This window comes from Talpa europaea (genome assembly GCF_964194135.1).
Source record: "Talpa europaea genome assembly, chromosome: 6".
In the NCBI taxonomy this organism is placed as follows: Eukaryota; Metazoa; Chordata; class Mammalia; order Eulipotyphla; family Talpidae; genus Talpa; species Talpa europaea.
The window spans coordinates 44686481-44698273 of record NC_140072.1 but is presented as its reverse complement, the minus strand read 5'-3'; the positions used below and the strand labels follow the sequence as shown (position 1 = coordinate 44698273).

Below are 11793 nucleotides of genomic sequence, written 5' to 3'. Positions count from 1 at the left end.
GATGAGGGTCCAGGGTGGAAGATGAGAGCAAGACATCCCATAGCCAACACCAGCAGGAAGGAAAGGACAGTTGATGGAGGATGTGACCTCGGGGTGAACTGAATTGTCTCCAGTTGGATTCTCTTTACTGTGAGCAAATCTTTCAAGTTATCTGTAAAAATAAACCTATGTCTCACAAGCCCAAGTCCAATGAAGTGATGGGCAGGACAGTTTAGATATCCTGCCATATTCTATTCATATAAGAGTAGATTATTACCATCAGGATAGCTGAGAGCTAAATCTCACCGTATTTGAAATCAACATAAATGAGTGCTAGCACTTACTGTTTTATGTAACGAAGCCGGGCTCTCCTCCTCCGGCCTGGAGGAAGAAAATAAAAATACCAGTTGGCATAGGCTGTGGGTCACTGACACCAAACCCAAGAAATGGAGGAGGGTGATGAGGACAGTTAACACCTCAGACCACTTCCCAGGTCTCTGACTCTGCTCCAAACACTTCACACAATTTATTTAATTCCTTTGATATTCATAGCAGACCTAGAGTTGAGTATCACTCCTATTATTTTAATTTTGTATCTGGGGAAACTGAGGCAGAATGTGAGTTAACCATAACTTGCCCAAAGTCAAGCAGTTAATAAGTAGTAAAGCCAGGATTAAACTCAGTTAATCTACCCTAGTCTGCTGTCCTTAAACAAGTTGTCCTGTCCTTCCCAGCACGTCAGGAATGAGAGATTGTGCAGAGAGGTGGCCTTAAACTAGAGTATGAGTATTCCGGAATGCACAAGATTTCCCACTGTGATGTAGAAAAGAAATATGAGCATGTCTAATTTCATGTTTATCTCATTCTTTATTACATTTTATTTTTAAGTCATTTTAATGGCTTGCATATTATGTGAATAATACATATTATGTTAAATAAATAAGTACAAGTAGTCACAGTTAGTGTTTATAATTTAAAAATGTTTTGCCAGTGAAGTTCTTGATCAAAAAAGTTTGCAGAAGACCTCCCAGGTGGCCTAGGGGCTGTGTCTCTGTGCTACCACCGAGATGGCCCTCTTGCAGCAAAGCAGCCTGAGTTGGATCCCAACCAGGGAGCTAAACCACATATAGCACAGCAGACCTCTCTTGTCTCATACGCTGCTCCCCTTGGCAGTGTATTTCAGTGGATCTGCCTGTTCTGCTACTCTCTGGTGAACCCTCTCACCCCCACTTCTGGTCTACATCCCAGTTCTCCTACGCAAAAATAAATTTAAAAAAATAATAAAAATCTTGTAAAGGAATAATTCTTTTTTTTTTTTAAAAGATTTATTTATTTTTGCATACAAGAGCTGGGTTGTAGGCCAGAGGTGCGGGGAGGTGAGAGGATTCACCAGAGACAGAGTGGGGAGCAGAACAGGCAGACTGACTGAAATACACTGCTGAGGGGAGCAGCAGGGGAGACAGGAGAGGTTTGCCTTGTGGGTTAACTCCCTGGCCAGGGATCCAAAGGAACAATTCTTAAAAAAAAAGTTTGCAGACCACCGAATATTAATGGGGTAAATGCCACTCAATTGTGGGTGGTAATTGTATGCAAAAATGTGCTAAGGATGCAAAGCTCCTGGGAGAGGGTCCATAATTGCAATTACACTTCAATGGGGTCTGTGACATAACAAAGAGGTCCCCTCCCTCCCATTTTAATGAAGCCTAGACAGGGTAAGTTTCTTGCTCAAGGTGGTACAGGTGAACAGAGGTACCAGTGGTAGGTAGAGCCTGGGGCTCTCCGGAACTGTGAGGGGTTCCCCTCTTTACTATGAACCCAGTAGAGCAGAGCCTGAAAAGCCTACAGAAGGGGATGATCCCATCTCTGAGTTTCCCTACAGCCTCACAGCAGGGTAGGAGTTTTAGCTTCTGGGGACAAAACTCAAACCCTACCACAATCTCTCTGTGCACTGGCTTCCATTCGGACAGCTGGTGGAGACACTAAGCAAATGCCCGGGTGGGCCATTTTGGGCAGGAGTTTATAAACTACAACCCTGGGAGATAGGTAACATGGTTACCCCTGAACTGAGGCTCAGAGGGACCAGGATGCACAGCCAAGGTCACCCAATATTGGGGGCAACCGGGTTAGATTGAGACTCCTGAGATAGGGTGCTCTCAGGCATGACCTGCAGCATGACCTCAGGCTGAAGCCCCACAGGTTTTGGGGGTGGGGGACAGACTTCAACCAGGCTGCACTACTCCCCTAGAGAAGGAAGAACTTTCAGGGAAACCTCTAACTGCAAAAAGGATTGGCATGATAGCCCCAAAGGGACAACTTACAGTGCTGGTGGATGGCCACTCCCAAGGACACCAGCAGGACCAGGAAGCCGGCTACCAGCAGGCCAAGGATGATGGGGCCACAAGGCGGGCCTGGGAGAGATACACATTGAATGTTTGAGACACGCAGACACATAAGATACAACTGGAAGCCCTGTCTCCCAAAGCATACCACGGTTTGCCTATTTCCTTCTAGTCTTTTTTTCTATATTTCTGACACACTGAGATAATTTTACATATAAAATTTCATGCCCCACATTCAAATTTAAAAGTAATTCATTAAACTCAATATCTATTTATATCCAAAGGAGATTGACCATTTCCAGCTGCTAACAGGGTGTTTACTCTTTCTTTAAAGTTTTATTTCAATGTCCCAAGAAAGAGCTGAATATATTTTCATTGCAAAAAGTTCAAGTACATGAGTGCCCCTTGACATCCTACAGAAATAACTGCCATCATTAATTTGGTAACTATCTCTTTGTATTTACATATGTATAATTGATACAGACACATTATTTTTTTTAACATAAAGTGGATTATACTGTACGTATTGTTTTCCAACCATTTTTTCCCTGTATTTAAACTCGTCAGCACATTCTTTTCTCAAACAGAGTAACATCTGACAGTATAGATGGTTCACGGATTATTTAGGCACCAATGGACATTTTGGTTGTTTCCAGTGTTTGACTTTCAACAAATATCCTTGATATTATCAATGCTCACTTATTCACTAACATATATTAAATGCATACTGTGTGTTATTTCCCCTGTTAAGCATCAAAATTGGAAATATTTAAAGTTCTGGTTTTTGTTTTCATAACATCTTTACTGATATATAATTTACATACAGCAAAAATCACCTCTTTAAAGTGCATAATTTAGTGTCACCACAATCTAACTTTAAGAATATTTCCCCGGGCCTCCCCGGTGGCGCAGTGGTTTAGCGCTGGGTTGCGAAGTTGCCGGCAGCCTCTGCAGCGCCCTTCGATTCCTGGCCGCTGTGCGAGGGTCCCACATGGCGTGCAGACCTCTCCTGCCGCCAGCTGCTCCCCTCGGCAGTGTACTTTGTCACTCTGCCTGTTCTGCTCTCCGCTCTGACTCTGGTGAATTCTCTTGCCCTCCTATGCTTCTGACTGTACCCAGTGCTTGTATAAATAAATAAATAAATCTTTAATTAAAAAAAAAAAGAAAAAAGGGAGGGGAAAAAAAAAGAACATTTCACCCTCCAAGAAATCCTGTACCCATTAACAGCGACTCCCTAGTTCTTCCCCCAAACCTTGGGCAACCACTAATCAACATTGTCTTCATGGCATGCTATATTTTGAACATTTTATATCAATGGGATCAGACAATATATGATCTTTTGTGACTAGCTTCTTTTACTGCCTAATATTTTCAATACTCATTCACATTGAAACAGCTTGGAGTTTCCTCAAAAAAATTAAGAATAAAACTCTCATATGATTCATCCACTTAGTATTTACCTGAAGAAAATGAAAACACTAATTCAAAAAGACATCTGCACCCCCATGTTTACTGCAGCATTATTTGTAATAGCAAATATGTGAAATAATCTAAGTGTCCATAGGTGGAGGACTGCATAAAGGGGTGTGTGTGTGTGTGTGTATGTGTGTGTGTGTGTGTGTGTGTGTGTGTAATAGAATTCAGTCATCAAACAAAAGAAATCCTGCCTTTCAACAACATGGATGGACTGCTTCAAGGGAATTATGTTAAGTAAAATAAACAAAAAAAAAAAAAACCACCAAATACTATAATCTTATCTATATATAAAATCTAAAAAACAAATCTACACAAACAAACAAAAACCAAGCTCATAGATACACAGAACAGATCAGTGGTTGTCAGAGACAGGAAGTAGGAGAAGTGGATGGAGTCAAAGGCACATATTTCCAGTTATAAAGTGAATAAATCCTGGGGAATATAATGTACAGCATGATGATGAGCATTAATGGTACTGTATTGCATATTTGGAAATTCTTCAGAGTATAGATCTTAAAAGTTCTCACAATAAAATAATAATAAAAATAATTTTATAACTACGTGAATAGATGGATATTGACTAGACTCACTAAACTGGTCACTCAAGGTATATACAAATATGGAATCACTATGTTGTATACCTGAAACTAATATAATATTATTTGTCAATTATACCTCAATAACAAATGATAAAAGATCTGTGGTACAGCATCTATCATTACTTCACTCCTTATGGGCAAAAAATATTCCATTGTAGGGATATTGTCTATTTTGTAAATTCATTCATTCACTAGTGTACTTTGAGTTTTGTTGACGTTTTGGCTATGAAGAATAAGGCTGCTAGCAACATTTGTGCACAAGTTTTTTGGGTGAATGTATCCTCCATTAAATTTTGTCCTGTGATGATATATGAGTTGGTCCCCCACTGTGAGGGTAGAGTTGCTGTGATACTCAGCTTCCCTTCTGACCCCAGCTTGGGGTCAGAGAAATAGACTAGACAATCCACACTTGGGAAAGGGTTGGGGAAGGAAGAAAAGTAGGATGGGAGAAAGGGAGGGTAAGAGTAAAGGTAGAGAGGGCCTCCCCGGTGACGCAGTGGTTGAGCGCTGGGTTGCGAAGCTGCCCGCAGCTTCTGCAGCGCTGGTTCGATCCCCGGCTGCTCCCCGGCCACAGGAGGAGGGTCCCACATGGCGCGCAGACCTCTCCTGCCACCCGCTGCTCCCCTCAGCAGTGTACTTCGGTCCTTCTGCCTGCTCTGCTCCCCGCTCTGGCTCTGGTGAATTCTCTCACCCTCCTGCACTTCTGACTGTACCCAGTGGTTGCATAAATAAATAAATAAATAAATAAATAAATAAATAAATAAATCTTTAAAAAAAATAAAATAAAGAGTGAACTATACTATGTGCATGGAGGATTTGCTATAATAATAATAAAAAAAAAAAAGAGTAAAGGTAGAGAGGTAGATTTTCCTTCTCAGATGTCTTCAAAGGAAGGAAGGGAGTGTTTGCTGTCTTTCTGAGGGTTCAGCGAAAACTCACCTTTCTGGATTTTTGGCGGCTTGCATGGTATCTTCTTGGTTATGGGCTTCTTGGTGGGCCGGGCAGTGGTGGGGAGGACGTCAACTACAGAAAGAGAACGAGACACATACCTGAGCCAGGTAGCAGCAGGTGCCCACAGAGACAAAACTTAAAGCCGGACATCTTAGAATTCAGATATGAAAGTCCTCAACACTATTCCCTCAGCTCCTTACAGGGCTTTAGAATTTTTGATCTGCTTTCCAATTCTCAGATCTATCTGGGGACTTAGGTAGGGGGGTCAGCTTGGTGTGCTGGAGAGAGGGGTTTCGAGCCACACAGACCCAAACAGAACCTGAGAAACCATTTGCATGACTTGGGGCAAGTCCTATCACTTTTCTGTCCTTCAGTTTCCACACTGCTGAATTAAAAATGATTCCCACCGCTTTCTCCACATTGTGAGAATTCCAGGGGGCAGCATGCCCAACAAAGCATGCAGTAGATGTCGCTCCCACCAGCTGAAGACCTTGACCTGAAGTCAGAGTCCCTGAGCCCTTGCATGGCCGGCTCCTCAGCTCACCCTGCCAATTCCTGGGTGAGTGGACGAAGTGAAAGGAGGTGGGGCCCTTTTCTGCACATTACTGTACAAACTGCATAATTGGGGATTTGTTTTCCTTTCAAGTATCTTTAAAATGGCATACTATCAGGCTGGAGAGATGCTGGTCTAGTCTCAACCTTTTATCTCAAAGGTGGATGCCAGCAACGTGGGGCTGAAGCTCCCTACAAAGTGGAGACTGCTCTGTCTGAAAACCTGTAGTGGAAAGTGTGGGCTACAACGTCCAAAACCCCTCTCCTGACTTCTGGGGGGTTGCTCTTCTCTTCCGATCTAATTCAGTGTCACATGAGGAAGATTGGAGCAGGGCAACGGGACAATTGCACGGAGCAAACGGAGACACGTGGGGCTCTAAGGGGCTGAGGAAGGTGTGAGCTGCAGTGGCCGAGTGCAACCCTTGCTTTTGTGAGCTGAGGAAAGACATTTCACCGAAATGATTTCTGTGAAATGGAGGCGAGGGAATAGGGGGACATTGTGAACTTAAATTGCCATGTCATGGCGCAGCAGACCTCTCCTGTCTCACCCGCTGCTCCCCTCAGCAGTGTATTTCAGTCAGCCTGCCTGTTCTGTTCCCCACTGTCTCTGGTGAAGCCTCTCACCCGCCCGCACATCTGGCCTGTACCCCAGTTCTTATATAATAAATAAATCTTTAAAAAAAATAAACTGCCATGTCAAGAGGAGCAGGGAGGGCTAGCCAAGGAACCGGTCATTTTGAGGCTGGCATCTTCCATATAAAAAGTGGACACGCAGATCTCACTACCCTGAACCTCCCTAGAAAGTGGAGACTGCTCTGCTTGCTTCATGAGGTTTCTGGAAGAAACAACTAACTAGAATCAACACTTACTAAGCTCCGCCATGTGTTAATGACTGTACCATGACACTGCAGCTTAAGCTGACTGACCGTCTGAGGCAGGAACTATTTTCCATCTCATCCCTGAGGAAGCCTGCACTCAGCTGCCCAAAGTTGGAGAGGCTTTAAACAGTAGAGGTGGGGCCTGAGCCCAAAGACTGATTTCTACCACACTGCCTCAGGTGCAAATGTTTTTTGACAAAAAATTAAGGAAAAAAGGTTGACCTAAGGCTCCAAGGTCATCAGAGTGCTGAGGGAAACCATATAAAGGGCAAAGGACACCAGCTCCAGAGCTGTGAGGGGCCGGGTCCTCTGCCAGTGGTGCCACCGCCTTCTGGTATCTCTTTTAATCTTCACGGCCCGAGAACTGTCCATCCCATCATGTATACACGGGGAGGCACTCATGCTTTCAGCTGGACAGTGGTGAGCCCGCCAGAGAACCTGCTCAGTGCCTAGCTGGGCACAGGGCCCTGGGTCTGATGGCGCAGGGTGAGGAGACTTTAATTTCTACTTTCTGATCACCTGGTCCCCAGTTAAAACCTCCCCCTTCTCTCCTTAAAAAAAGGCTGGCCTTTAGAGACCAGGCTTAGGGAATGGGAAAGGCCCCATCTCTCCCTGATGCTTTCTGTATCATCTGGGCTTCCTTCTTTAAAACGTGTTGACCTTGCCTCGGGCAGGAGGGGGGGCTCCTGAGGTGGGTACCGGGTACCCACCCTGGCTCAGGGGAGACAGATGATCTGGTTGCAAGCACAAGCTTTGAGAGGGATGGCCGCTCTGGGAGCTGGGCAGAGGGAGACATTTGGAATTATCAATGCCAGAAGAGAATGGGTGGTGGCAGAAGTGGGGAGTTTTTGCAAACCAGTTTTGCTTATACCACTATTCACTTTCCTTGGACCCTGAAAACTTGTGAGTGGGAAGATGTGGGTCTTTTAGATACAGAAACAATAAGCCAAACCGAAACCCTAACCCTCCAAAACCCAGTTCTCAGTACAGGAATCAATTGACTACTACCCCGCCCCCCAAGGATGCCTTAGCTTCTTGCCTAAAGATCTTACCCTCCACCTGCATCCCCTACCTCCTGATTTAAGACGGGAGACTGACAAGAAGTGACAAGGGTTTTGTCTTCCTAATTGCACTTTTTGGGTTTTGGGTTTTGTCTTCCTAATTGCACTGCTATTCCCAGCTGTCTTTGCCTCTCACCATGCTTAGTGGTCTCATTCCTGGAGAGTCCCACTGTCTCTCTCTGTGTCCCAATCTGAGAAGAACCCAGGTGATCAGGGAGCAGGAGAGTGAGGCCTGCAGGGGGTCAACAGTGGCTCTGACCATGGGCTAACCTGGGAGCATGGCTAATGCCAGGTATGGCCTTTGAGAATTTCTCCCATGAGTCCTCTGCATCCTTGATAGCAATCCTCATTGTCCCAAATGGCAGCCACTTGCCATATGTGTTACCGAGCATGCGAAATACAGCCAGTCTGTGTCGAGATGTGCGGTATGTGTAAAATAGACATAAAACAGTGTGGAAAAGGAATGTAAAATATTTTAGTAATAATTTTTAAATTGACATGTTGAAATGATAATATTGATACATTGGGTTTGATAGAATATATTATTTCAATTAACTGGTTTTTTTTTAATGTGGTCATTAGAAAAAAATAATTGCATTTGTGGCTCACAATATATATTTACCAGATCTGTTGCCTCATTCATGAGGAACTGTAGTTTGTAAGGGCTGGAGAGGGTCCTAGTGGCCATCAACAGCCCCATAAGACAGATGAGAAAACTGAGGCCAGGGAGTGAAGCAACCTGACGAACATGGAGATGTGCAGGAGGCTTGGAGTCTCCTTACTTTCTGCAATTCTTGGTGTGGGTTCTATTCATGCAGAATAAGAGGGCACCTGACCTCCACTGGCCCTAGAAATGCTCTCGTTGTGTATGTTCAGGAACTGAGGACCTTCTTACCCTGTGCACACTCAATGGAGACCCCTGAGGTTACCATCAGGCCTGAGTACTCAGCCCATCCAGCCATTGACGTAGGACGATCTGTTGTGGCTGGAGGACAAAGCTGCCTCTCCCAAGAGCAGCAACACTTCTAAGTATCCCCTCTACTATAAAATCATATTATTATAGCATAGCACTAGTATAGTACCTCCCAGGGTGCTTGGCAGCATTAGTGAGATAATTCTGTAGAACACTCATATGTGTTTGGCCCTGGGTAAGGGCATATATTCTTGATACATATTGTAACCATTAGTCACAGGGCTATAGCTCATGGGTGTCATCCCTTCCTTCACAGTGGGGCTCACTGAGACCTCCCCAGTGCCCCTGTGTGCTGGGCACATAGTCGGTGGTCAATGTTTATGGTTGGCACTAACCCAGATTCTTACCCACAGTCAGCTGAATTCTGTTCCCAAAGATCAGTTCGGGGTTCCCGACGATCATGCAGAAGTAGACACCACTGTCAGCAGGTGTCGCACTTGTAAACGTGAGAGTGTGTGAGTTCCCAGTCCAAGACATATTCAGGCTTCCTGTCTCATACTTCTGGCCATTCCCAGTATTTTTTGAGGATTCAAATGAGGCCAGGAACTCTAGATGACTGTGGGCATTCAGGGCCTGGGGCTGTCTCAGCCAGAAGATGCGGGTGTTAGCAGAGGCTTCTCTGATGTCACACTTCAGTGTGGCTGTTTGACTGGTCTGAATTATTAGGGACCCAGCGACCTGATGGAGAGCTATGAGAAGAGAGGAGTAGAGACCATCAGAAAGAGAACTGGCCACAGGATTGCTAGGACATCACTTTGGTCTTGGGCGGGCAGCACCAGCTGTTCATGGACAACTAGAACTGAGCACCCAGACTTGGCCTTGAACGCAGCCTCTGCCTTACAATAGTTGTGGCACCGCAAAATGGTTAGCCTTTCTCTTCTCTGCAAAAGGAGGGCGGCTTAGTGCCATGTCCTGCCTGCCTCCGAGGGTTAGAATGTTCGAGAAAGCACACTCAAACTTTAAAGCACTCCACAGGGGTAAATCACGGGCCATGGGGCTCACATATTGGGGGTTGTTACTGGCAGCAAATAAGCTCTTAGGGAGAGGACTAGATTTCGGCCTTCACGGCCATGCCACAAAAGCTCTGGCAGATGGAATCTGTGTGGCAGAGGGAAACTTTGCAGATGAGGACTGTGGCTCAGAGGCAGCAAGGCCCAGGGAGGGACAGACCTGAATGGGCACAGGAGGCCGGAGTGTGTGTATTTCTCCAAGAAGAGTCAAATCATGAAGTCGAGGTCCATTTTCACCAGGTGCCTGTACCTGTATCTCAGGCTCCTGGGCCCCACAATGGCCTTCTCTAGCACTGATAGAAAGAACTTGACTTTTTGACTCCACTCATAGGCCACTCTGGGCTTTTGCTTGTGTCAAAGCTTATTTTTCCCCAAACATCATAGTGACTTTTGAGAGGATCTTTACCTACCACTTAGGAAAGAGATGATTAGAATTGAAAATGCCAGTATTTATGGAGCCCTGCTGAGCTTCCCCTATACATTATCTCATTTGATCCTCTCCAAATCCTGGGTTGGCGGGGGAGGATACTATTTCATGTTCATTTTACACACCAACAGTGTTTCTGGAAGGTTAAGGACATGCTGCAGGTCACACAGCCTGTACGTGGTGGATCTAGATTCAAACCTAGGTCTAAGACTCCAGAAAGTGATCTTTGAGTTACTCCCTGAATTGAGGGATTGAGCCTTGGAATTCACACGTGGAGTCATGACAGTGTGCTCATGTGCACATAGTGGGGCCGAATATACAGACTTCTAAGCCCAGAAGTGACTCGTTGGGGGGACCTTGGCTAGACGCAGGCCCAGAGGCAAGCCTTGCTGCTACACAGCAGTCTCATTCGATCTTGTCAGCAACCCAGCGTTTCTATTCTCAGAAGGACCTGCTGTTTCTAAAATGATCACCAATAAATCTAGTAGATCTGCGTGGCCTAGACTAGCTTCTACTTAAGATGTTGAACTCATCAGGTGAGTCTTGGGTTGGCAGAACTTTTGATCCCTGACAGAATCAACAGCTTTGGGCTTTGTGAGTAAGAGAGCAATCCACCACAGGCTAGTGGGCACTTTGGGGTGTGGAAGGGCTTCTTTCACAAAGCACTCTGGCTGGGCTTAGGCAGAGGGCCAGCCTAGACTCCCCACTATACCCCAACTCCACTTGTTCCTGGAGCCACGCCACCACACACCCCTCCCAACCACAGGGAACTGGGGGGAGTACTCTGCCATATCTATCCAAGAATTGGCAACACCTTGGTGTTTGCGGACTTACCCGGAAGTAATAGAAATGTATCCACAGGACCCTGGGCCAAGTGCGGGGTATTAAAGCCAGAACTAGTCCCGCACCTTCCTGGGGGAACATCCCTGAAGGAACCCTGGAAAAGGGCTTTTCCCTTCCTCCCTGGGCCCCCTTCCCTCCCTCCCTTCCTCTCGCCCACCATCCCTCCTCTTTCCCTGCCTCCCCTACTCCTCGGTCCAAGATTTGGGGCCGAGGTGGCCTCAGTCCCGGGGCACCTGGGCGAGCGAGCTCCCTGGGAGGTGTTTTCTTTCCAGTGTCCCCAAACTCCGGGCTCCGGGCCGTGTATCTTCTCCCCTCAGCCCTTCCTAGCCGCCCCCCACTAAGGCTCCCCTCGGGCCCAGCACAGAAGCCAGCCGGACCGCGGGTATCCAGCGGGTCTCCCCATCCTACCTGTGAGCTGCGCGGCTAGGAGGAGCCAGAGCCGCGGCTGCATGTTGGCGCGCCACACACCGGGTGCCGGCCGGGCTCCGCGGGGCGCCTCCCGCTCGGGGTGGGAGGGGAGCTGGACGGGCGGGCGGGGCGTCCGGATGGGGGTGGAGGGGGCAGCTGGGGAGCGGGGAGGGGCCGGTGGGATAGGGGCGGGAGTCTGGGGTGCCCAGGGCCACATCTGCGCGCTCACCCTCCTCGCATTTCAAAGGTCTGGGCTCCATTTCCTAAGAGCCACTAGGCTCCCCCGCCTTGCAGAAA

General features: G+C 46.7%; 1 protein-coding gene across 1 annotated transcript; it reads right to left on the bottom strand.

Moving 5' to 3' along the window:
- Positions 1–319: 319 nt before the first annotated feature.
- CD8B (CD8 subunit beta) lies at positions 320–11539 on the bottom strand (the record flags this gene model as incomplete). Its single annotated transcript, XM_084234813.1, has 5 exons — positions 320–360; positions 2298–2387; positions 5333–5416; positions 9156–9497; positions 11497–11539. The coding sequence occupies 5 exons, from the start codon at positions 11537–11539 to the stop codon at positions 320–322; spliced, it is 600 nt and encodes a 199-aa protein (XP_084090939.1).
- Between the last annotated feature and the right edge of the window lie 254 nt (positions 11540–11793).